Below are 25,392 nucleotides of genomic sequence, written 5' to 3'. Positions count from 1 at the left end.
GAGTGTGTGGCGGGATGATCGCTTGCGCCTGGGAGGTTGAGGCTGCAGTGAGCTGTGATCGTGCCACTGCACCCCAGCCTGAGCAACAGAGTAAGGGCCTGTCTCAAAAAGAAAAAAAAGAAGAAATTTTTTTTAGCCTGAATGGAAAAACATCTAAATTAAACGGTTGGACTTAGGTTCTCATTTCAAAATATATGCTTCATTTAAAATGAACTTGAGTATTGGTATTGGCCTATCTTTGTGATTAAAATGCATCAGTGATCACCTTAAAAACTTAAAAATGCTAGCAATGACCAAATTCTAACATGGGCAAGACAGTTCTTCCCCAAAATGTAGCAAGTATCACCCCAAAACACTCAGACCCCAGTTTCACCCTCTCCCACCGTTCTACTTTTGTCACTAAGTAACATAAGTAGAAATGTAGTTTCTGACAGATTTGAAGGCAGCTTCAGATCAAGTTTTACATCTTCTTATCTCTTTTCTTTCTTTCTTTCTTTCTTTTTTTTTTTTTTTTCCCCAGACAGAGTCTTGCTCTGTCGCCCAGGCTGGAGTGCAGTGGAACAATCTCGGCTCACTGCAACCTCTGCCTCCCAGGCTCAAGCGATTCTTCTGCCTCAGCCTCCCAAGTAGCTGGGATTATAGGTGTACACCACCATGCCCGGCTAATTTTTGTATTTTTAGTAGAAATGGGGTTTCACCATTTTGGCCAGGCTGGTCTCGAACTCCTGACCTCAGGTAATCCACTCCCCTCAGCCTCCCAAAGTGCTAGGATTATAAACTTGAGCCACCACACCCAGCCTCTTATCTTTTTTGCCATACTGGTTGCTCCCTGTTGATATTTTGAAAATAAACCTGTGGCCTCACTCTCGCTCAGCATGAACCTGTCCCAGGAAAGGGCGTGAGCTGGCTAGACTGTGGACTCTGGGTGAGGAGGAGCACCATTGTGTGTAGTCGCTGGAAAAGTATACTGCTCATTTACTCTTCTGCCTCGCTGTGCTTTTGGGGATTTCAGCAGCAGGAAGTGCAGCAGGTCTGGGATTTTGCTCCCTTGCCCTCCAGTGGTCCCCGTGACTTCTGCAGGTGCCCCCGTCCTCCAGAAAGCCAGAGCTGTGCACTGCTGACTCTCCCTTGAAGATTGCTTAGTCACAAGGCCACAAAGTCATTGCTTTAGATGTCCTTGTGAAGGAAATCACTGTGACCTGCAGTTTTTTTTTCTTTCTAGCATGAGCTGCCTCTTTTTTTTTTTTTTCTTTCTAGCATGAGCTGCAGAGTTTTACAAGGTGAGCCAGTGAGCTGCCTACAGCTTAGCTTCCTGCTAACAAGGCTTCTCCCCAAAGGGCTCTTGACACTTTAGCACCTCCTGGGGAGTAAATACTTCAGAAAGTATTTCCAGAATTTCTGCAGGCCATCTGGTTGTGCCTTTGCTGAAGCCATTGAGAAATGTAGGTAAATGTGTAAAGTCCTTGGTGAGAATTTGGAAATTGTTGAGGCTGCCAGGTGTGCAGTCCACAGTTACGTTAGAACACAAGGCAGGCTGGGCGTGGTAGCTCGTGCCTGTAATTCCAGCACTTTGGGAGTCTGAGGCAGGAGGATAGCTTTAGCCCAGGAATTTGAGACCCCGTCACTACAAAAAAAAATTTAAAAATTAGCTCAGGCCAGGCGCGGTGGTTCACGCCTGTAATCTCAACAATTTGGGAGGCCGAGGTGGGCAGATCACCTGAGGTCAGAAGTTCGAAACCAGCCTGGCCAAAATGGTAAATCCCTGTCTCTACTAAAAATACAAAATTTAGCCGGGAGTGGTGGCACGTGCCTGTGATCCCAACTACGTGGGAGGCTGAGGCAGGAGAATCACTTGAACCCGGGAGGCAGAGGTTGCAATGAGCTAAGATCATGCCACTGCACTCCAGCCTGGGCAACAGAGTGAGACTTGGCCTCAAAAAAAAAAAAAAAATTAGCTGGGCATGGTGGCATGCTCCTGTGGTCCTACCTATCAGGAGCCTGGGGTGGGAGGATTGCTTGAGTCCAGAAGTTCGAGGCTGCAATGAGCTGTGATTGTACCACTGCACTCCAGCCTAGGAGACAGAGCAAGACCCTGTCTCAAAAAAATTAAAAAAAAAAAAGAACCCAGGTCTACAGGTGAATGGCTAGGAGCATTGTACAGACCAGTGTCACAAGAATTTGAGTGGTGTGGGTTGGTGTGGCCTGGAACAGGGTGGAGGCCCTGCAGGAGATGAGCTATCTGCCAGATGTTAGGTTTCAGCAGGCAGACACTACTGCACGCATAAAAGACAGCAAGTCGGCCGGGCGCGATGGCTCACGCCTGTAATCCCAGCACACTGGGAGGCCGAAGCGGGCGGATCACGAGGTCAAGAGATTGAGACCAGCCTGGCCAACATGGTGAAACCCCGTCTCTGCTAAAGATACAAAAATTAGCCAGGCGTGGTGGCGGGTGCCTGTAATCCCACCTACTCAGGAGGCTGAGGCAGGAGAATCACTTGAACCCGGGAGGTAAAGGTTGCAGTGAGCGGAGATCATGCCATTGCACTCCAGCCTAGTGACAGAGCAAGACTCTGTCTCAAAAAAAAAAAAAAAAAAAAAGACAGCAAGTAAGCCAGGACCTGGGGTCCACACTGGCATGGGTGGCACACTGCTGGGGCGTGGGCGGGATAGGGTCAGATCACCGTGCACTTGAATGCACATAACAGAGCTCGTTATGCTGTGTCACACTGCACACCTCACTGCCCTCAAACTTGGTGGCTTCAGACAGCAACAGTTTCTTATTTCTCCTATAAGGCAGGGCAGTTCTCCAGACCCTCCGGGCTCACTCCTGCACCTGCAGTCTTCTGCGGCCCGTGTGGGGCTGTGAGCTGGATGCAGCCATGCAATGGGGTCTTTCCCCTTCAAGGAGGCCAGACTCTGTCCTCACTCAGTAGCAGTGGTGTCCTAAAAGTATAAGCCCCAGTGCCCAGCACCTCTCAAGTCCCTGCAGGAGTCATGCTTGGTGATAACCCATGGGTCAAAGCAGGTCCCATGGCCACGCCACCTGGTAGGGGACCACATACGCTGGGAATTCCAGGAGGTGTGATTCCTGGAAGGCCATTACTGTAAAAATCTACTACGGGCTCTGGGGTGTGTGACCTTACCTCATGGGCAGTGGGAGGACACCAAAGGCTTTGAGCAGAATGTTCACCCAATGAAACCATATTTTAAGGAAAAATTATCAAGTAGAAGTACATAGATTGGTCTAGACTGATGAAGTAGTTGGCCAACCACTAAAATAGAACTATGCTAGGTATGGTGGCTCATGCCTGTAATGCCAGCACTTTGGGAGGCTGAGGTGGGAGGATCGCTTCAGCCCAGGAGTTCAAGACCAGCCTGGGCAACATAGTGAGACCCTATTTCTAGAAAAAATAAAAAATTAGCTAGGTGTGGTGGCGTGCATCTGTAGTCCCAGTTACTCAGGAGGCTGAGGTGGGAGGATGGCTTGAGTCCAGGAGGTGGAGGCTGCAGTGAGCTATGATCACACCACTGCACTCCAGTGTGGGCAACAGAGTGAGACGCTGACTCTTAAAAAAAAAAAAAAAAAAAACTAATATGCTTCTTTCCTTAAAACAATAAGTAGTAGAAAATATCTTAATGTGCTCACAAAAGGGAGGCAAAATTATGAAAGTATTATTTATCTCTTCTGGCTAAATTTTATCATTTTCAAGTTAATTTAACTTTATCATCATAGCAAAGATATTTTACAAGACCGAGAAGGTTACATGGTTTTCAACGTAAGTCAACAATTAATGAAAAATTGTGATTTCATGTGTGGATGCAAACCAAACATTTTGCTTAAATATTGTGTAATCCTGCATTCCATTCCCGCACTAATTTGCTTTTCAGATGATCAGTACTTTACAACTTAACATCTTCATACTAAGATGTTCCATCTTACAACTTGACAGTTTCCTGGCTACACACCTTGTTTTTAGGTGGAGTCACTTCTTTCTTAGTTCTAGACGAGACCAAAGAATCAGAAAGCACCATAATTTAGAGCTGAGGAAGTGAAGTGCCCAGCCAGAGCTGTGTGCCTTCCCGCTGACTCAACATTGACCTTGGGTATGTCCCAGAATATCTCCACTCCGCTGCCCTTAGCGCAACAGGCTGATGACATTACGGACCGTGTCTCAACATCATTGGATAGATTAACTAAGTATGTATATAAATGCTAATTGCTATTGTTCTTTTTACATTTACACTTTAAGGTTGTTCTGAGTCTTATAATAGTACAGTAGATAGAATATTGCATTTCCTAAAGTTGGATACGTATATGGTAAAAACCATAACTTTTATATATATATAAATATATATGTACTTTTTGGCTTTTTTTTTGAGACTGAGTCTCACTCTGTCGCCAGGCTGGAGTGCAGTGGCGCAATCTCAGCTCACTGTAACCTCTGCCTCCCGAGTTCAAGCAATTCTCCTGCCTCAGCCTCCCGAATAGCTGGGATTACAAGCACGTGCCACCATGCCCGGCTAATTTTTGTATTTTTAGTGGAGACGGGGTTTCACCATGTTGGCCAGGACGGTCTTAATCTCTTGACCTCGTGATCCTCCTGCCTCAGCCTCCCAAAGTACTGGGATCACAGGTGTGAGCCACAGCACCTGGCTATAAATTTTTAACTCTACAATAAATCCTAAAGTAGATTAATTTGCCAGAAAAAATATACTACTGTTTTGGCTTTTCATACCTTCAGCTGGACCTGCACATGAATTAATTCTGTGGCTCACAACTATAATCCAAACACTTTGGGAGGCTCAGGCAAGAGGATCCCTTGAGCCCAGGAGTTCAAGACCAGCCTGGGCAACAGAGTGAGACCCCTACTCTTAAAAAAAAAAAATATATATATATATATATATATATGCGTGTATATATATGTGTGTGTGTGTGTGTGTGTGTGTGTATATATATGTATTTTTTTTTTTTTTTTTTTTTTTTGAGACAGGGGCCTCACTCTTGCCCACGCTGGAGTACAGTGGTACAGTTGTGGTTCACTGCAGTCTTGACCTTCTGGGCTCACGCAATTCTCCCACCTTAGCTTCCTGAGTAGCTGGGACTACTATAGGCGTGTGCCACCACCACCATGCCTGGCTAGTTTTTTTGTTTGTTTTCAGTAGAGATATGGGCGGGGGGGGTCTCCTTATGTTGCCCAGGCTGGTCTCAAACTCTTGGGCTCAAGTGATCCTCCTACCTCAGCCTCGCAAAATGCTAGGAGTACAGGTGTAAGCCACCACACCCAGCCCCTTCAATTTTTTTTTTTTTTTAATTAGCCAGGAATGGTGGCACGTGCCTGTAGTCCCAGCTACTCGAGAGGCTGAGGCAGAAGGATCCTTTGAGCCCAGGAGGTCAAGGCTGCAGTGAGCCATGATCTTGCCACTGCACTCCAGCCTGGGTGAAAGAACAAGACTCTGCCTCTAAAAAAATAAAATAAAATAAAATCCACCTTGTTAAAACAATTGCCCATTATACATTGCGGCATTGCAGCTGGTATAGCCTCTGGGATTCCCGAGGGCTCTTTTAGCTCCAAAACTGTGTGGTCTCCAAAGCTCCAGGAGAAACTGATTTCTATGTCTGAAACCAATCTTAGAGTAAAATTCCAAATAAATGCTTTTCTCCAAAATTACACTAACCAGGCTGGGTCTCTATCATACATCTTCAATACCCTCAAACCTAGATTGTAAAGTGAAAAAAGTGTATTATCAGCTTCCATTTGTTCATCTGTCACTCACATTCTTAGGGCATTTTAAGGATGAGCAACCTTTGTTTCAGAAAGGGTAAGTAATTTGCCCCTGGAGGTTACATAGTTATAATTTAGTCTTCAGAATCAGTTTGAAGGGGGCAGTATTATTTTTAAGATAATTAGAACCCACCTTGTAGCAATAAAAGTTTTCTTGTCTTTGCCAAAAAAGAAAAAGTAGAGCATTCAGTTATTTTTTCAGACAATTGTGTTGCTTTTTGGAATGATAATATATTTCAAATTTCATATATTCTCTCCTGGCAACAAATAGGTTGGCTGGTTGTGGTTCAAAATGCCTTTTTCAATAGAAAAATTAAGCACTGCCATCAAAGGACCAGGCTCCTAGTCCACCTCACACAACTCCTAACTAAGAATGTTGCAGACCTGGAGTGCTGGAGAAGAACTAGCTCAGAAAAGATTTCTGGCTGGAGAGGATGTATCTTCTTTTTTTATATTTATTTTTGAGACAATATCTGGCTGTGTCACCCAGAGTAGAATGCAGTGTCACGATCTCGGCTCACTTGCAACCTCCGCCTCCTGGGCTCAAGCGATCCTCTCACCTCAGCCTCCCAAGTAGCTGGGACTGCAGGCACACTCCACCATGCCTGGCTAATTTATGTATTTTTTTTTTTTTTTGTAGAGGCGGGGTTTTACCATGTTGCCCAGGCTGGTCTCAAACTCCTCCCACCTCAGCCTCCCAAAGGGCTGGGATTACAGGTGTGAGCCACCGTGCCCAGGCAAAGCCCTAGTTCAACGTTAGGAACGCATCCACTCTGAAACTGGCATCAGGAGCAAGCTGAGCCTTCTCTGGACTTTCAGCACCTGCTGCTGAAGGTTCCCCGGGGCTGGTCAGAGACGAGGATCTCATGGGGCTGTCCCTTGGCTGGGGGGCCTCCACCCCGGCACCACTCTCAACACAGGTCTTACCTCCTGAGAGCCACACCTGCCACAGCCCAAACCTTCCTGCAGCCAGAAGGGACCAGGGGGTGTTTGGAAGAAAATTTGTGTCACTTCCTCCTTTCCTTGTCTAAGTGATGATTTTGTGTGTCACCTTTTGTGTCTAGCTATGATCCTGGCAGGAAAAGCCTACTACGATGGAGTGGCCAAGATCGGTGAGATTGCCACTGGGTCCCCCGTGTCGACCGAACTGGGTGAGCGATCTGTCCCTTTATACATAAACCCCACTTGTCATCCTGTGAACCCCGAGAGAAACGCGTGGGATGGCCCAGTCCAGAACAGAGGAGAGATCTGGGCCAGCATGCTGTGGTTCTACTTCACTGCGGTCTGTGGAAATTGATGCTTAGTCGGAGGGTGGGCTGGTACTGGTGCCGGAGGGCGAGTGGAGGCCTTGTTTTCTGGCCAGCCTCCCTGTTCTCCTAGGAACTTGAGCTTTTGCCCTGGGTGCCTGGGCTCTCACCCTTCCCGCTGGGAGTTTGACCTACATTCCTGATGGGCGAGCCGGGCCTCCTGGGGCCTCGGGCTGTGGCCAGAGTGTTTCCTGTGACTCACCTAGTAGAAAATCCGACTCCTTTACATTGCTCTCTTGGCCCTTGCCTCTTCCCTGGTTGCTTTCAGCTGTGATTTTTCCGGTTCTGCTGTTATGAATCGCTCTCCTGTGCAGGCAGAGAGGGCGGTTACACCCTGGGCAGTGCCCGCTGCCGAGGGGATCTGGGCTTCTGTTTATAGAACACTTCACTGTCAGGGGTTAGGGAAAGGTGGGCTTTTAAAACAGCCCCACACAGCACTCTCATTTAAAAAACTTGTTGAATATGTTTTATTGTACAAAGGGTAAAATTTCTGGCTTAACCGGAGGAAAATCATGGTAAAGTGTGTGCGTGTTTAAAGAAAAGTGCATCCATGTCCAGTTAAGAAGTAGGAAGGGGAAGCAGAGGAGTGGGGGCATCACCAAGGGAAGGTGCGGGCAAGTCACATGGTTTCTCGATGGGGTTGGCCTGAGGGTTTTTAGGATTGTTTGGGAAGCTCTTAACTGACCCATAAAAGACAGGGACAAATGAGAGGCCTGACAGTGGAGTTGAGGAGCTGGGCTGTTGGGTGCAGAGGCGATCTGGGTCCTCACGGTCTCCGTATAAAGCCATAGGCACACAGTAGACCATATGCTGGAAGTGATGCCTTGTTAGTGAATAAGTCAGTACTGCGAGAAAGCGATCTATGTATTTTTTAATTTTTTATTTTATTTTATTTTATTGAGACAGAGTCTTGCTCTGTCACCCAGGCTGGAGTGCAGTGGCACGATCTCGGCTCACTGCAACCTCTGCTGCCCAGGTTCAAGCAATTCTCCTGCCTCAGCCTCCTAAGTAGCTGAGACTACAGATGCCCGCCACCACGCCTGGCTAATTTTTTTGTATTTTTAGTAGAGACGGGGTTTCGCCATGTTGGCCAGGCTGGTCTCAAACTCCTGACCTCCGGTGATCCTCCTGCCTCAGCCTACCAAAGTACTGAGATTACAGGTGTGAGCTACCGCGCCCAGCCTATATATATTTTTATATATATATGTATATATATGCTATAATATTATTTATATATAAAAATATATATAATATATAAATATATGTATATTATAAATATACATATACATATATAAATATACATATATTTATAATATATACGTATATTTATATTATAAATATATGTGTATAATATAAATATATGTGTATTTATAATATAAATATATGTGTATTTATAATATAAATATGTGTGTATTTATAATATATATTGTGTATATATTTATAATATAAATATATTGTGTATATATTTATAATATAAATATATTGTGTATATATTTATAATATAAATATATTGTGTATATATTTATAATATAAATATATTGTGTATATATTTATATATAATATAAATATATTGTGTATATATTTATATATAATATAAATATATTGTGTATATATTTATATATAATATAAATATATTGTGTATATATTTATATATAATATAAATATATTTATAATATATTTATATTATGTATATTTATAATATACATAATATAAGTATATATGTGTGTATATATAAATATATAAATATATTTATATATTTATATATATTTTAGGGGGTCTCTCTGTGTTGGCCAGGTTGGTCTTGAACTCTTGGCCTCTAGGATTCCCCCTGCCTTGGCCTCTCAAAGTGCTAGGATGACCGGCCTCACCCAGCCCAGTACTGCTATATTTAATAGACTCAGTTACATGCGGAAGTTTTCCAAAATCCTGCTTGTGCCCTGGTTGGTGCCATAATCCTGCATGTGCCAGCGAGGACTGAACTGTAGTAACTCTGTTCGAAGCACGATGAATTTAATAAAATACGGAGGCTGCCGGTTGTAGACAGAAGCAGACAGCAAAACCTAGGATATTTGGGGGAGTCGTTGAGATGATTATAGGGTTCCAAAAATAGCATGAATAAAAAGAAACATCCTATTGGTGTCATGCATCAGAAAGAAAACGTGTGACCCTTACATTAAAACATATGGTGCTCTGACTCACCACACCCAGTTTGCCTTTTTAATGTTTTATGGGTCCTGCCACTGTTTAAATAAGACTTCTGCTCCACACCTTACTTGAGTCAGCTGTGAGTTCCTAATGTTGAAACAGCTATTTCCACAGCAACGATGTTGGTATAAACAACACAGGCTTAGAACTTTCATTTCAGTGAGGAAAGTATTTTGTGATGGTGAAATTTATTTCATGTGCATGTATATATCTATGGGGTATTTTTTGTTTTTGTTTTTTTGAGATGGAACCTCACTCCGTCACCCAGGCTGGAGTGCAGTGGCGTGATCTTGGCTCCCTGCAGCCTCTGCCTCCAGGGTTCAAGCAATTCTCATGCCTCAGCCTTCTGAGCAACTGGGATTACAGGTGCCCACCACCATACCCGGCTAATTTTCATATTTTTAGTAGACACACGGTTTCACCATCTTGGCCAGGCTGGTCTCAAACTCCTGACCTCAGGTGACCCACCCGCCTACGCCTCTCAAAATGCTAGGATTACAGGTGTGTGCCACTGTGCCCGGCCACTTGTGCGTATGTATTTTATTCAGAGGGAACAGAAATAACTTTCTGTTTTATTTAGTTTCAAGCTGTCCTTTTGCTTAATACTTGCTATCTCATGTAGTTACTGGTTTTTCTTCTCGTTTCGAACAATTCCATGGTACAATGCTATCTCAGGAGGAGTTACTTCCTTGACTGGCTCCATTTTTCTTTTATTGATACAGTTCAGACTAAAAAGGCACCCCGTATCTGTTTAAATTCCCTGTATGGAAGAGTCGTGGACAATTCATAGAAAAAAAAAAAAGACCAAAGATAGATTGTATTTTTCTCATCTTCCAAGAAGATTTTATTGTCTAGTTACTCCGTTTTGGTATTTGGTATTCACAACTTCATCATGAAACTTTATAACTCTCATATGAGAAAACTCGAAGGGGTGTTATCACATACATGAAAATCATGAGTCATTTCAAAACGTTCATTCTGTGCGCCTCAAGGGTCGGCCTCTGTGACAGCGGTGCCATTTCTGATGTCTAGCAGTGGATACTTACACTTAGCTCTCTCCTGGCATCGGCTCACTCACTGCTGTGTGAATAACGTAGGATGCTTTTGCCTAAAAGTAAAAAATAAAATACCCAATGAACAGTGAGTTAAGCAATCAGCATCTTTATTATTCCACATGAGGAGCAGCAGGTTGTCAGTTTATCATCACTAGGGACCCAGGTTCCTTCTCTCTGTCTTCTCATCCTCATACTCATTTCCTCGTGGTGCCAGGATGGCTGCCACTGCCTCTCCAGCCATCACATCCTCTCTCTCCCCATTGTCTCCAAAGGCAGGAAGGGGAATTTCTTCTCAGGTGTGCTGACAACCTTTGCCCCAAAGCTCCAGCACACAGCCCCTTATACCCCATGGCCCAATTTAGATCACACTCCCAGGACCCAGCTGCTAGCAAAGCTCCCCAGGCATGAGCCAAGGAACACCAGGGCAGAGAGGGTGTGGCTGTTAGGAGATGGCCTGGTGACAGCCCCCACGTCGGCATCTCTGGTATTAAAGGTCTGTTTTCAACAACTTTCAGTGAAAGGGCAGGACTGATAGAAATGTTAGCGGTGCTCTGGGTGTACATGGTGCTTCCGCGTTTTTTGTGTGTCTGAGTGGAGTGATGTTTTTCTCCCTCGTGGGCTGGTGTGTGGTTTTACCAGCATGCATATACTTCAGACTTCGTAATTGTGGCCGGGTGCAGTGGCTCAGGCCTGTAATCCCAGCACTTTGGAAGGCCAAGGCGGGCGGATCACCCGAGGTCAGGAGTTCGAGCCTAGCCTGGCCAACATGGTGAAACCTGTGTGTACTAAAAAAAATACCAAAAAATTAGCCAGGCATGGTGGCGCATGCCTATAATTCCAGCTACTCGAGAGGCTGATACAGGAGAGTCACTTGAACCCGGGAGGCAGAGTTTGCAGTGAGCCAAGATCGCTCCACTACAGTCCAGCCTGGGCAACAGAGTGAGACTCCATCTCAAAAAACAAACAAACAAACAAAAACTTCATAATTGCTGTTTTTCCAGGGCCCTCCCACTTTTTTCCCCCAGAAGACCACAGCCATCCTTTCCAGTCTGTTTCTATTTGGGAAGGGGGGATCTAAGCACAGAGGAAGAAATAGGGGCCGTGGGGTAGGGGGCCTTAGGGTAGCTGTAGGTTTTTTCTGCTGGTTTTGTTTTTTTGTTTTTGTTTTTGTTCTTGAGACGAAGTCTCGCTCTGTCACCCAGGCTGGAGTGCAGTGGCGCGATCTTGACTCACTGCAACCTCTGTGTCCTGGCTTCAAGCAATTCTCCTGCCTCAGCCTCCTGAGTAGCTGGGACTACAGGTGCACACCACCACGCCCAGCTAATTTTTGTATTTTTAGTAGGGGCGGGATTGTTTCACCATGTTTGCCAGGCTGGTCTCAATCTCTTGACCTCGTGATCTGCCCGCCTCAGCCTCCCAAAGTGCTGGGATTACAGGCACGAGCCACTGCGCCCAGCCTTCTGCTGTTTTTTTTTTTTTTTTTTTAAGCCTTTGGATATCTTGTAACCATGGACTCTGGTGCATTTCCCCTGCTCATCTTTCTCGCTGCCAAGGTACCTGAATGGTCTGGTCAGCAGCCACTGACTCGTGGTTGAAAACAGGGGGAATAGAGAAAATTAAAAACCATCACCCGAGATGTGAGCACTCTAAGGCAGATACTTTATCATCCTTGTCTTTCTTTCTAGCCTTGTTTTCCAGTCAGTATGTTCTTTTTTTTCCCCCCCTTTTTGAGGCAGGGTCTTACCTTGAAACCCGGGCTGTGCCATCACGGCTCATTGCAGCCTCGATCTTCTGGGCTCAAGCCATCCTCCTACCTCAGCCTCCCTTGTAGATGGGACATATGCATACACCACCATGCCTGGCGATTCTCCTGCCTTAGTCTCCCGAGTAGCTGGGATTACAGGCATGCGCCACCATGCCTGGCTAATTTTTGTACTTTCAGTAGAGGTGGGGTTTCTCCATGTTGGTCAGGCTGGTCTCGAACTCCCAACCTCAGGTGATCTGCCCTGAGGTGAGACTCCATCTCAAAAAACAAACAAACAAACAAACAAAAACTTCCCATCAGCCTCCCAAAGTGCTGGGATTACAGGCGTGAGCCACCATTCCCGGCCGTATTTTTTTTTTTTTTTTTGTAGTAGAGATGGGGTTTCACCATGCTGGCCAGGCTAGTCTTGAACTCCTGACTTAAGGTAATCCACCTGCCTCGGCCTCCCAAAGTGCTGGGATTACAGGTGTGAACCACTGCACCCAGGCTGACAGGGGACTTTTCAAGAAGGGGATGAGAGGTTATTGTTAGTGTCTGAATGGCTGGCAGGTGTCATGATTAGCGGTCACAGTCCCCTTGGAAATGGTGGTTTCACTGGGGTTCCAACCATAAACGCCAGGAGTTATGGGGTAAGGATAGTGGAAATCACAGAGGCGTAGCGTGGGCGTGGCTCTTCTTAGAAGTATTGCTCCGCTCTTGTGCCGTCTTAGCAGTATTTCCCTGCCCTTGCGCCACGTGCTTCCATACAGAAACACGGGTCTCCGGACGTGTCCACCGCGTGCCGGGCACTTCTGTTGTCTCATTTCATCCTCAGTAGCCTCCTGGGTGACTTCTTCCTCAGGGGTTGCAGAGTGCAGTGTTTTTCCTCAGGGTGGCTGATAGGCCCTAAGGGTAAACGTAGCTGTCACCTTTTTCTACATGGGCCTAAGAGATAACCTCCATGGGCAACCACATTGGGTCACATGTCCCCAGCAAGGGGTTTTACAGCCAAGCTAGGCAGAGCATGGACTGTGGGGGTGGTTACCCCTCCAGGGATGGTAGGGACATGGGTGCTGCCTGGGTTGCAGAGCTCACCCCACCCAGGCGAGTCCGGGAAAGATCCTGTGACCCAGGACAGTAAGGCCAGGCCACATCTCACTTTCCCCTGAGACTGCCGGATAGCATGCCACCTGGCACCTAAGAGATGCTCGGGAGTGGTGACGTTGCCACATTCCTGCTGTTAACTTGTGTGACCCCGGGCAACACTTCACCTTCGGCAGTGGGTTATTTACTCACCATGGAGGTGACAGCCACGCCTTCCAGGTCATTAGATGAAATGAGATGATGTGCCTTGTGGCTTCTGTATCAAAGACTAGAAGGATGCCTCTCTGTTTCTACTTCACACATTCGCAAATATTTCAGAATTTAAAAACAGTGACAATTTTCTTCATTGACATTCTTCTCATAAAGTAAGTAATAAAAGAATATATAACATTTTTCTTTTCTTTCTTTTTTTTTTTTTTTTTTTTTGTGGAGGCAGAGTCTCACTCTGTTGCCTAGGCTGAAGTGCAGTGGTGCAATCTCGGCTCACTGCAACCTCTGCCTCCCGGGTTCGAGCGATTCTCGTGATGCATCCTCCTGAGTAGCTGGGGTTATAGGTGCCCACCACCATGCCCGGCTAAGTTTTGTATTTTTAGTAGAGATGGGGTTTTGTCATGTTGCCCAGGCTGGTCTTGAACTCCTGACCTCAAGTGATCTGGCCACCTCAGCCTCCCAAAGTGCTGGGATTACAGATGTGAGCCACTGCGCCTGGCCAGAATATATATTTTTCTTGATTATTCATGAACCAGTTGTTCAAGTCTCTCCATTGTATCTTTGTTTTCTGTTTCATTGGTCTCTCCTTTACTCTCTTCCATGTATCTTTGAAATGACTCTTTTATTCTTTTTCTCATTTCTTTTTTTATTATACTTTAAGTTCTGGGATACATGTGAAGAACGTGCAGGTTTGTTACATAGATATACATGTGCCTTGGTGGTTTGCTGCACCCATTAACCCGTCATCTACATTAGGTATTTCTCCTAATGCTATCCCTTCCCTAGCCTCCCACCCCACAACAGGCCCCGGTGTGTGATGTTCCCCTCCCTATGTCCATGTTCTCATTGTTCAGCTCCTACTTAGGAGTGAGAACATGCGGTGTTTGGTTTTCTGTTCTGTGTTAGTTTCCTGAGAATGATGGTTTCCAGCTTCATCCATGTCCCTGCAAAGGACATGAACTCATCCTTTCTTATGGCTGCTCTTTTTCTAATTTCTTTTTTTTTTTGAGACATAGTTTCGCTCTGTCGCCCAGGCAGACGAGAGTGCAGTGGCGCGATCTCGGCTCACTGCAAGCTCCGCTTCCCGGGTTCACACCATTCTCCTGCCTCAGCCTCCCGAGTAGCTGGGACTACAGGCGCCTGCCACGGCGCCCGGCTAATTTTTTGTATTTTTAGTAGAGGCAGGGTTTCACCGTGTTAGCCAGGATGGTCTCGATCTCCTGACCTCTTGATCCACCCACCTCGGCCTCCCAAAGTGCTGGGATTATAGGCGTGAGCCACCGCACCTGGCCTTTCTAATTTCTTAAGTGGTACATTTAACTCATTAATTTTAAAAACAGGCAGCCCTGTTTTGCATGGTAATGGCATCATAAAAATGTGCAAGCTGAAACCACACAAAGTCATTTTGATACTGCAAAATTACGTTGTTCTATGACCTTTAAGAATGTTTGTTAAAAACCCACTCACTGTCAGTTATAAATGTGTAGGGAAATTAAAAAATAGTAAAACTAATATTTGTACACTTTAAAGCATTAGAAACATTGGGAATTAGAGTTTTTATTTATAAAAATCCTACCAGGAGTGGTGCAAATAGGGCTTACCACCTTCTTCTCATGGCTTATGATAGGGCGAGCATCTTTTCTATGCTTTAGCAAATTGCCATACTCCTTGCCAAATTTGGATCAGCTTCCAACATTTCATCCTTGCAATTACAATGTTGTGAAATATCTTCAAGAGTTCCTTTAAGGTGAAGTTTTGTTTTGTTTTGTTTTGCTGTTGTTGTTGTTGTTTTGCTGGCATCGCTTTCCCTGAAACATCTTCATCCTTTTCATCACAGCCACTTGGCTCAATTATGTTGGTAAGTTTTGGCCTCACTCAGTTCCTGTGGCCGTTCATCCAGTGCCGCAAAGGCCAACAGTGTCAGCATTTCCAGTCAGCTGTTTCTTCTCTAACTCCATCTACGTTTGACTCAGTGTTGCTACTTTTCATTTCATTTCTGCGTCTTCAGTTTTGTTAGCAGTTTCTCTTGCAGTTACTCATTTTTGTAACATCGCCTGGGTTATCACTGGGAGACAAGGAGGCAACGCAGCTACACACTCGGCTGTCTGTGGGGATGCTGTGCTATCCTTGCACCAATAGCAGACTGTCTTAATTACTGCAACTTTCTAATCTTGGTATCTAGTCACATAAGTCCTCTAGCTTTGTGTTTATTTGAGAGTACCTTGGCTATTCTAGGACCTCTGCATTTGTTTATATCTTAGAATCAGTTTGTCAATTTCCACTTTTAAAAATTCACTTGGAATTTTGATTGGAATACATTGAATTTACGGGTGGATTTAGGTGGAGTTGACATCTTAGCAATATTGGATTTTCTAATCCATGAAAATGGTAGATGCTTTCATTTATTTGAGATTTCTTTCGTTTCTGTAGCACTACTTTGTATTTTTTATTGTGGAAGTCTCCTTTTTTTATAGACTCATTCTTCATGTGTTTTGTCCTATTGTAAATGGTATTTTAAAATTTTTATTTCCTAACTGCTGGTTCCATTGAATTGTTTATTTCAGTGCCTGTCTTTTGTTACTGGAAGTCCTATTTAGTTCTTTTCTGAAATCTGCAAATTAATTTTTTGTTGTATTTATTTTTATAGCAGCTTGAGATACAGTTTACCCATTTAAAGTATACAGTTCACTGGTTTTTAGTATATTCACAAAGTTATGTGATTATCACCACAATTAACTTTAGGATATTTTCATCACCGCAAAAAGAAACCCTCACCCATTAGCAGTTGCTTCCCATTTAACTCCAACCGTATCCAACCATTCATTTGCTGTACATCTTTAACACTTGTTATTGTCCCTTTTTTTTTTTTTTTTTTTAGTATAGCCATCCTATAAATGATTTTACACATCCTGTAGTGTGAAGTGGGCTCTCATTTTGGCTTTCGTTCACATCTCCCTAGTGACTAACGACATTGAGCATCTTTTCATGTTCTTACTAGCCATTTGCATATCTTCTTTGGAGAAATGTATATTCAGATCCTTTGACCATTTTAAATTAATTTTTTTTAATTATTGAGTTTGCAAATTGACTTTCAGGCTGGAGTGCAGTGGTGCGATCTCGGCTCACTGCAATCTCTGCCTCCCAGGTTGAAGCGATTCTCGTGCCTCAGCCTCCTGAGTAGCTGGGACTACAGTACCCTGCCACCACACCCAGCTAATTTTTGTATTTTTAGTAAAGATGGGGTTTCACGATATTGGTCAAGCTCGTCTCAAACTCCTTACCTCAGGTGATCCACCCGCCTCGGCCTCCCAGAGTGCTGGGATTACAGGCGTGAGCCACCGTGCCCAGCCATCTTTTCATGTTCTTACTGACCATTTGCATATCTTCTTTGGAGAAATGTCTGTTCAGATCCTTTGCCCATTTTAAATTATGGTTTTTTTTATTATTGAGTTTGCAAATTGACTTTTGTCATTTATAAAGCAGTTCCCTTGCTTGAAGTTCTTGAGAGTCAAATTCTGCTAGGTGTTTTTATTGTATCTCTTGATGGCCGTTCATGAAGGATTCTTTCTGTAAGGGTTTTGTCAAGTCCTCTTATTGTTCTCTTCCGTGTTAGGCTGGTTGTTCTCTTTATTGCGGGTGTAAATTTTTTTGTGTCTTTAAAGACAGGGTCTCGCTATGTTGCCCAGGCTGGTCTTGAACTCCTGGGCTCAAGCAGCCCTCCTGCCTCAGCCTCATGGAAGATGTAAAAGTTTTGCCATTGGAAATCACCAGGAAATGAAAAGTAGAAATGCCAAGCAATGGGAGAGCCTCTCTGATTCTCTGAAAAATAATATAGTTCACTTATTTTTCTTTTTTTGAGACAGAGTTTCGCTCTTGTTGCCTAGGCTGGAGTACAATGGCGCGATCTCAGCTCACTGCAACCTCCGCCTCCCGAGTTCAAGTGATTCTCCTGCCTCAGCCTCCCAGGTAGCTGGGATTACAGGCATGTGCCACCACGCCTGGCTAATTTTTTGTATTTTTAGTAGAGACGGGGTTTCACCATGTTGGTCAGGCTGGTCTCAAACTCCTGACCTCAGGTGATCCGCCCACCTCGGCCTCCCAAAGTGCTGGATTACAGGCGTGAGCCACCACGCCCAGCCTACTTCTTAGGAAGAAGATACACTTTAATATACATTTGCAAAATTTGCAAGTTAGTATCTAAAACTTAGGAAATAATGACGGATTTAAATGATCGGCAAATCTGTCAGACCTACCTTTTACCCCCACCAGAGAACTCATTTCTTGATTTTCCTCCTTAAAATAAAAGGTCCTTTATGAATAGAATCTATTCTATTAGATAGATGATTCAGAAAATGTGTCCTTGCTCTTTTTTCAAGTATATTTGAAAGTGATAGAAAAATATTGATGATTTAAAGAGAAATGCCAAATTCTAGTTGTTTTCATGCTGAATGTTCTCAATGACTTGAAGATAAGAGTTAAAATATAATTTGAAACCTTTCCATTTCATTTTGCTAAAATATCACCTTTACCAGATGTACCTTAACTGCAGGGGTGAGCAGACTACAGCCAGGTATGACCAGGGCCTGCTTGTAAAGAAAGTTGTTTGTTTGTTTTTTGGAACAGAGTCTTGCTCTGTCGTCAGGCTGGAGTGCAGTGGCGCGATCTCAGCTCACTGCAACCTCCACCTACCGGGTTCAAGTGATTCTCTTGCCTCAGCCTCCCTATAGCTGGGACTATAGGTACCCACCACACCCAGCTGATTTTTTTTTGTATTTTTAGTAGAGGTGGGGTTTCACCATATTGGCCAGGATGGTCTCGATCTCTTGACCTCATGATCCGTCCGCCTCGGCCTCCCAAAGTGCTGGGATTACAGGTGTGAGCCTTTGTGCCGGCCAGGAAAGTTTTATTGGAACACAGCTGTGCCCATTTGTTCCTGTCTGGGGTTACATTCAGGATACAGTAGCAGGGCTGAGTGGCTGTAGCAGAGACGTTTGGCCCACAAGGCCTAAAGTTTTTGCAATTTGGCCCTTACCCAGACAGTAGAAGATCTCTTGTGTCATACAGTTGCTTGCTTCAATTGGGGTAATCTTGTGAGGGATTTGGTATCCTTTTCTCCAAAGAAAAAGCACTTCTTTACTACCAGCTAGCTAAGTGTCTGGGTTTAAGGTGCATTAACGACATAATCCTAACAACCACAGTAGCATGGGATACTCAAGTCCTAACCTCTTCGTCTTGTTGGGCAGAGCAAACAAACCGTCAACCCAAATCCAGAGATCAGTAGTCAGGGTTTGGCCAGTAACATATTTTAATCCAACTGTTTATTTTATTTTTATTTATTTATTTATTTTGAGACAGAGTCTGGCTCTGTTGCCCAGGCTGGAGTGCAGTGGCGTGATCTCGGCTCACTGCAAGCTCCACCTCCTGGGCTGAAGCAATTCTCCCACGTCAGCCTCCCAAGTAGCTGGGACTACCGGCGCCTGCCACCACACCCAGCTAGTGTGTGTGTGTGTTTGTATGTGTGTGTGTGTGTGTGTGTGTGTGTGTGTGTGTATATATATTTTTTTTTTTTTCCAGTAGAGACAGGGTTTCACCATGTTGGCCAGGCTGGCCTCGAACTCCTGACCTCAAGTGTTCCACCCGCCTCAGCCTCCCAAAGTGCTAGGATTACAGGCGTGAGCTACTGCGCCCGGCTGCTCCCACTGTTTAATTGTTAAATAATAGGTCATGGGGTCAAATTCATGCCACTCAACAGATTGTCAGTGTGTGTACCTAAAGTCACTCATGTGACTTTATCACGTGTGATAAAGTTAAATCCTTTATCACACATGATAAAGGTTAATCCTTCATTACCTGTACACAGTTCAGTTCAAGGCAGCACAGCTACCCAGCAGTGCCCATTTAAAAAAGGAATCTGACATTTTCATAAACTTCCAGTTTTGTTCCTAAATCAAGCAAGGTTTATTTTTATAACTCAGAAAATATTGAAAAGGTGAAAGGGAAAACAGAAATGGTAAGGGGAAAATGTTTTGCCAAAATCTTTAGAAGAACCTTTGAGTCAGTTTTTTCATCCTTAAAGCAGAGAAAAATAAAGGATGTTCTCATTGACTTCTCAGGAAATAAGACTTTCTTTGGGGAGTTTATAAATTTGCTTTGAGCTTTTTAGAGCTCACCATTATGTAAATTTAGGCTATGTTATTTTGTTGTAGTTTAGTCAGCCATTGCATTTTGAATCATTTATTGTTTGGGCCAATTTCTGAAATTGGGCACAAAACAGAAGATTTTATCTCCTCACTATCAGGGAACCTAGAAAATCATAGATTTCCTTTAATCATTGATAGAATGCTTATGGATCATGCAATTTTTAAAAACTACATTATAGATTTGTCTTGCTGATACTCAGAATCCAATCTGACAGTCTTTGGTCTAAAAATTAGAGCAGAAGCCAGGAATGATGGCTCAGCCTGGGTGCAGTGGCTCACACCTGTAATCCTTGCACTTTGGGAGGCCGAGGTGGGTGGACCTGAGGCCAGGAGTTTGAGACCAGCTAGGCCAACATGGCAAAACCCCATCTCTACTAAAAATACAAAAGTTAGCTGGGCATGGTGGCGTACACCTGTAATCCCAGCTACTTGGGAGGCTGAGGCATGAGAATCATTTGAACCTGGGAGGCGGAGGTTGCAGTGAGCCATGATTACACCACTGCACTCCAGCCTGGATGACAGAGCAAGACTCTGTCTTTATTAAAAAAAAAAAAAAATCAAAAAAAATTTCTGAAACATTTTTGAAATGTTACTAATTCACAACAATATTACAAATATATTCCTAAGATCTGGATAAAAGAATTCATACCACAGTAGGGAAAGAGCTGAGCTGAGCCACAGCAGTTATAATTGACCAAAATCACTTATCTTTTAGTTACAGGTTAGACTCACTTTAAAGAGATTAAAATTCTTCCACAAAAATAGCAAAGAAACAAGAGGAGATTTTATTTACTGAACACTGTACCTGCTATATGCCAGGCACAGTTCTAAGCACATTATAAATGTAATATTAACTCTTGTAATCATCATGACAGCACTGTGAGGCCCGTGCTTGTTATTTCCGTTTTATAGATGAGGAGACTGAGGTACAAAGGCAGTAACTTGCTGAGGTCGCGTATCTGGTCAGTGGCTGGTTCATTGGACCCCAGGCTACCTACCAGGTATATGACCTAGTCTGCCAACTTAATTTTCTATATGTCCAAAAGATGTGCTTTTTTAAAAAATAAAAAAATTTTTTTAGAGATGGGGTCTTCCTGTGTTGCCCAGGCTGGTCTCGAACTCCTGGGCTGAAGCAGTCCTCCCACCTCAGCCTCCCAGAGTGCTAAGATTACAGACATGAGCCACTGCACCTGGACTGTGCTTTTCTAACGTGCTTTACTTTATGGCTGTCAGATTTTCCTGCCAATTAGAGTTCAGCAAAATAAAGGATTGTGTTAAATCGCAAACCATCATATGGTCCATGCTGACTAACCATGTGAGTATGAGTCTGTATTTTGTTGGATTTTTCTCAGCTGTAATCACAATTTTGCTGGTTTTACTTAGAAGCATTTATAATGTGATCATTATTCCAGCTTTTTTTCTTGAGTAATTTCAGTTTGGGGTTTGGAAAATAATTTTTTTCCTGGAAGCAAGCACATGATAAATGCCTTTAGACCTTGAAGGTGGCTTTTCTCATCTCAATTTTTGGGTGGATGTTCTTTCTTCTCCCTTTTGGAACAGGAAAGGTCTCAGCTAGAATAATTAGAAAGGTAGGGTTATAATTTATAAAACCTGTAAGAGACAAAAAAAAAAAAAAAAAAACAATTAGCTGGGCCTGGTGGCAGGCATCTGTAATCCCAGCTACTCAGGAGGCTGAGGCAGGAGAATCGCTTGAACCCAGGAGGCGGAGGTGAGCTGAGGTCACACCATTGCTCTCCAGCCTGGGTGACAGAGTGAAACTTTGTCCCCTGCAAAAAAAAAAAAAAAAAAAAAAAACCTGTAAGAGCATGTACTGTGGAAGTCCATGTGTCGTGTAGGCGCATTGGTGTAAGTATGTGTACATTCCTAAAGTTTAGGAAGATGTTCTGTGTTATAAATTGTACTTGTTTATAAAAGTTGTTACAAGAAGAACATTCCTTCTCTCAGCTTTGAAGTGAGTATATATATACTCAATGTACTATAATTAGTAAATATTACTTACATAGCCGGGCGTGATGGCTCATGCCTGTAATCACAGCACTTTGGGAGGCTGAGGCGGGTGGATCACGAGGCCAGGAGATCGAGACCATCCTGGCTAACACGGTGAAACCCTGTCTCTACTAAATATACAAAAAATTAGCCGGGCGTGGTGGCGGGCACCTGTAGTCCCAGCTACTCAGGAGGCTGAGGCAAGAGAATGGCGTGAACCCGGGAGGCAGAGCTTGCAGTGAGCCGAGATCGGGCCACTGCATTTCAGCCTGGGCGACAAGGCAAGACTCTGTCTCAAAAAAATAAAGAAATAAATATTACTTATGTAGAAGCTGAATCATTGAATCGGATTAGCCATTTCACACTTCATGCTTCCAGATTGCTCGCTGGGCACATCCTAAGTGTCAACCTGAAACATCATTTCCTGTTTTTCATTGTAACTTTATTATGTTTGCCCGTTCTCTTAAATCTTTGGATTTGTAAGTGTTTGAACAGAAAATTGTTTAAACCCAATTTTCAGTTACTCAAATTGGTCTTTTTCTCCTTGAAGTATATTGTGTGTCCTAGTAACTCAAGATGGAGACAGCGTAAGTGTCCCTGTCCTCACGCTGTCAGCCACAGCCAAAGGACCGCTGGCCAAGGAGCTGCAACAACTGGGCCGGATAATTGGCCTGTCATGGCGAGGGGAGGTGGCGCAAAGGACCTGGGGCTGTGCCTCTGCCGTCATCACCATCCTTGTTCACAAGCGCTACTTACATGCTCTTACAAATAGGTGTGGATTTCTTACTTTTTCACAGCACCATGCTGGGCCTGCAGTGAAGGGTCAGGAACGAAAACACTAGGTTATGACACCCAAATTGGGGAGTGGGGTTGAGAGCATGCCAAGAAAGAGCTGCTGCGGTCACACGCACAGGTAGCAGCAAAGGGTGTAGCTCCCGTGACAGGCTGAAGAGAGGGATACTCAAAGATGGATGCGGCTAGAATCATGAAGCAAGTGAGGCCTGGCCACGCCAGCCGCATTCCCAGGCACACCATGGTGCCACGGTGGAGGGTAGACAGTTCTGGTGGGGGGTTAGAGTCTTTGTTAGTGCAGGTGGGGTTCTAGAAGTTTTTTGGTCTTTAGCAACTTGGGAGTAAATGCACTTCCCTATGTACTCTTTCCTCTTCCGAGTGACTTAACAAAACTGTTAAAAGTAAGAGTGCCAACAAGCACATGAAAAGATGCACAACATCATTAGCCATTAGGAAAACACAAATCCAAACCACAAGATAGCTACAGCACACCCAATAGAGTGGCCACAATTAAAAAGTCAGACAATAACAAGTGTTGGCAAAGATGCAGAGAAATTGGAACCCTTGACCATTGCTGGTGGGCATGTAAAATGGAGCAGCCACATTGGAGCTGTCTGCCAGTTCCTTAAAACTCAAGCATAGAATTACCATGTGACCAAGGATTCCATTCTAGACACCGACCCAAGGGAAATGAAACATATGCCCACACACAGTCTTTTTTTTTTTTTTTTTTTTTTTTTAAAGACAGAGTCTTGCTCTGTTGGCCAGGCTGGAGTGCAATGGTACAGTCTCACCTCACCTCAACCTCTGCCTCCCGGGTTCAAGCAATTCTCCTGCCTCAGCCTCCCAAGTAGCTGGAATTATAGGCATGCACTACCATGCCCAGCTAATTTTGTATTTTTAGTAGAGATGGTGTTTCTCCATGTTGGTCAGGCTGGTCTCAAACTCCTGACCTCAGGTGATCCGCCCACCTCAGCCTCCCAAAGTGCTGGGATTAAAGGCGTGAACCACCACACCTGACCCACACATAGTCTTGACCACAAATGTTCAGAGCGGCACAACTCACAATAGCCAAAAGGTGGAGGCAGCCCAGATGTCCACCTGCTGATAAGTGGAAAAACAAAATGGAATATTATTTAGCCACGAAAAAGAATGAAGTACCGCTATATGCTGCAATACGGGTGAACCTTGGATATGTGCCACGTCAAAGAAGCCAGATAAAAAGGCCATTTATTGTATGATTTTGTTTATATGAAATGCCCAGCGTTAGCAAATCCACATAGAAAGCAGATTTTGAGGCTTCAAGGGAGAAAGCAGATTTTGAGGCTTCAGGCGAGAAAGGGGAATGGGGAATGGCTGCCTAACGGCATGTCTTTTTTTTTTTTTTTTTTTTTTTTTTAAGACGGAGTCTTGCTCTGTGGCCTAGACTGGAGTGCAGTGGCGCGATCTCGGCTCACTGCAAGCTCCACCTCCCAGGTTCACGCCATTCTCCTGCCTCAGCCTTCTGAGTAGCTGGGACCACAGGCGGCCGCCACCGCGCCCGGCTAATTTTTTTTGTATTTTTAGTAGAGACGGGGTTTCACCGTGGTCTCGATCTTCTGACCTCGTGATCCACCCGCCGCGGCCTCCCAAAGTGCTGGGATTACAAGCGTGAGCCACCATGCCCCGCCTAACGGCATCTCTTAAGGTAACGAAGATGATTTTGAACTGGGTAGTGGTGATGGTTGCACAATATTATGAATGTACTAATGTTACCCTTGGTAAACTTATGTATATTATACCACTAAAAAGAAAGAGTTAAGTATGCCAGTATGGGGTATCCTAATGAATTCATACTAAAATCAGTAAAATAGGCATTGTAATAACTCAAGAGGCTAGCTGTACATATTTGTTTGTTTGTTTGTTTGTTTGTTTGTTTGGAGATGGAGTCTTGCTCTGTCACCCAGGCTGGAGTGCAGTGGCGTGATCTCGGCTCACTGCAACCTCCACCTCCTGGGTTCAAGCAATTCTCCCACCTTAGCCTCCTGAGTAGCTGGGATTACAGGTGCACGTCACCAAGCCCAGCTAATTTTTGTATCTTTTTATTAGAGATGGGGTTTCACCATGTTGGCCAGGCTGGTCTCGAACTCCTGACCTTGTGATCCACCCTCCTCAGCCTCCCAAAATGCTGGGATTACAGGCGTGAGCCACCGCGCCCGGCCACATACCCAACTATGAAACCTGTAGGAGTAGCAGTTATTTGACCAGTGTTTTCTGGCACTCTGGAATATTCAGGCAGTCTGGCAGCAATGCCATTAACATCTGATTCCTGCCTTATTCTCCTCAACTGTTCACACAAGAAGGTATCTGAGGCCGAGGTGGGTGGATCACTTGAGGTCAGGAGTTCAAGACCATCGTGGACAAACGGCAAAGCCCTGTCTCTACTAAAAATACAAAAATTAGCTGAGCGTGATGGCACACGCCTGTAATCTCAGCTACTCGGGAGACTGAGGCAGGAGAATTGCTTGAACCCAGGAGACGGAGGTTTCAGTGAGCCAAGACTGCACCATTCCACTCCAGCCTGGGCAACAGAGTGAGACTCTTTCAAAAAAAAAAAAAAAAAAGGTATCTGAAAACCAGAATTGGGTCCTGGTTGGTCAGAGATCTTTCAGACAATGTGCCACACACTTTCCAGCACTTCCCACGTGTGCTGCCTCGTAACCTCGCCGTGACCCCGTGAAGAGTTTTAGTTGGCCCTGACTCAGTGCGCTTTGCACAGTAAATGAATTTTATTAGCATTAATGGAAATACGAAATTCAGGAGTCTCATTTAGTTTTCACAGCAGTCCTCTCAGGTAAGAGATATTATTCCCATTTTATGGACAAGAAAATGGAAGCTTAGGTTGAGTGACTTGTCTAATTTTCATCCAGCTAAGGAGTACACACAACAGGTAAGGAGCAAAGCTGGGGTTTAAATTCAAAGTCCTTGATTCCATGGATAGTGAAA

The 25,392-nt window shown here is 44.3% G+C and overlaps 1 protein-coding gene across 2 annotated transcripts in view; it reads left to right on the top strand.

Moving 5' to 3' along the window:
• Positions 1 to 25,392, top strand: part of BAIAP2L1 (BAR/IMD domain containing adaptor protein 2 like 1) — a 109,924-nt gene that overhangs the window by 39,381 nt on the left and 45,151 nt on the right. For both annotated transcript variants that reach the window (XM_016945059.4, XM_009453667.5), the window contains exon 3: positions 6,848 to 6,934. In XM_016945059.4, the coding sequence (XP_016800548.1) occupies positions 6,848 to 6,934 (87 nt within the window). The remainder of the gene's footprint in view (positions 1 to 6,847; positions 6,935 to 25,392) is intronic.

This window comes from Pan troglodytes, chromosome 6, assembly GCF_028858775.2.
Source record: "Pan troglodytes isolate AG18354 chromosome 6, NHGRI_mPanTro3-v2.0_pri, whole genome shotgun sequence".
NCBI lineage: Eukaryota > Metazoa > Chordata > Mammalia > Primates > Hominidae > Pan > Pan troglodytes.
Note: the sequence above shows the minus strand (reverse complement) of the source record. Positions and strands in the feature narration are given on the sequence as shown.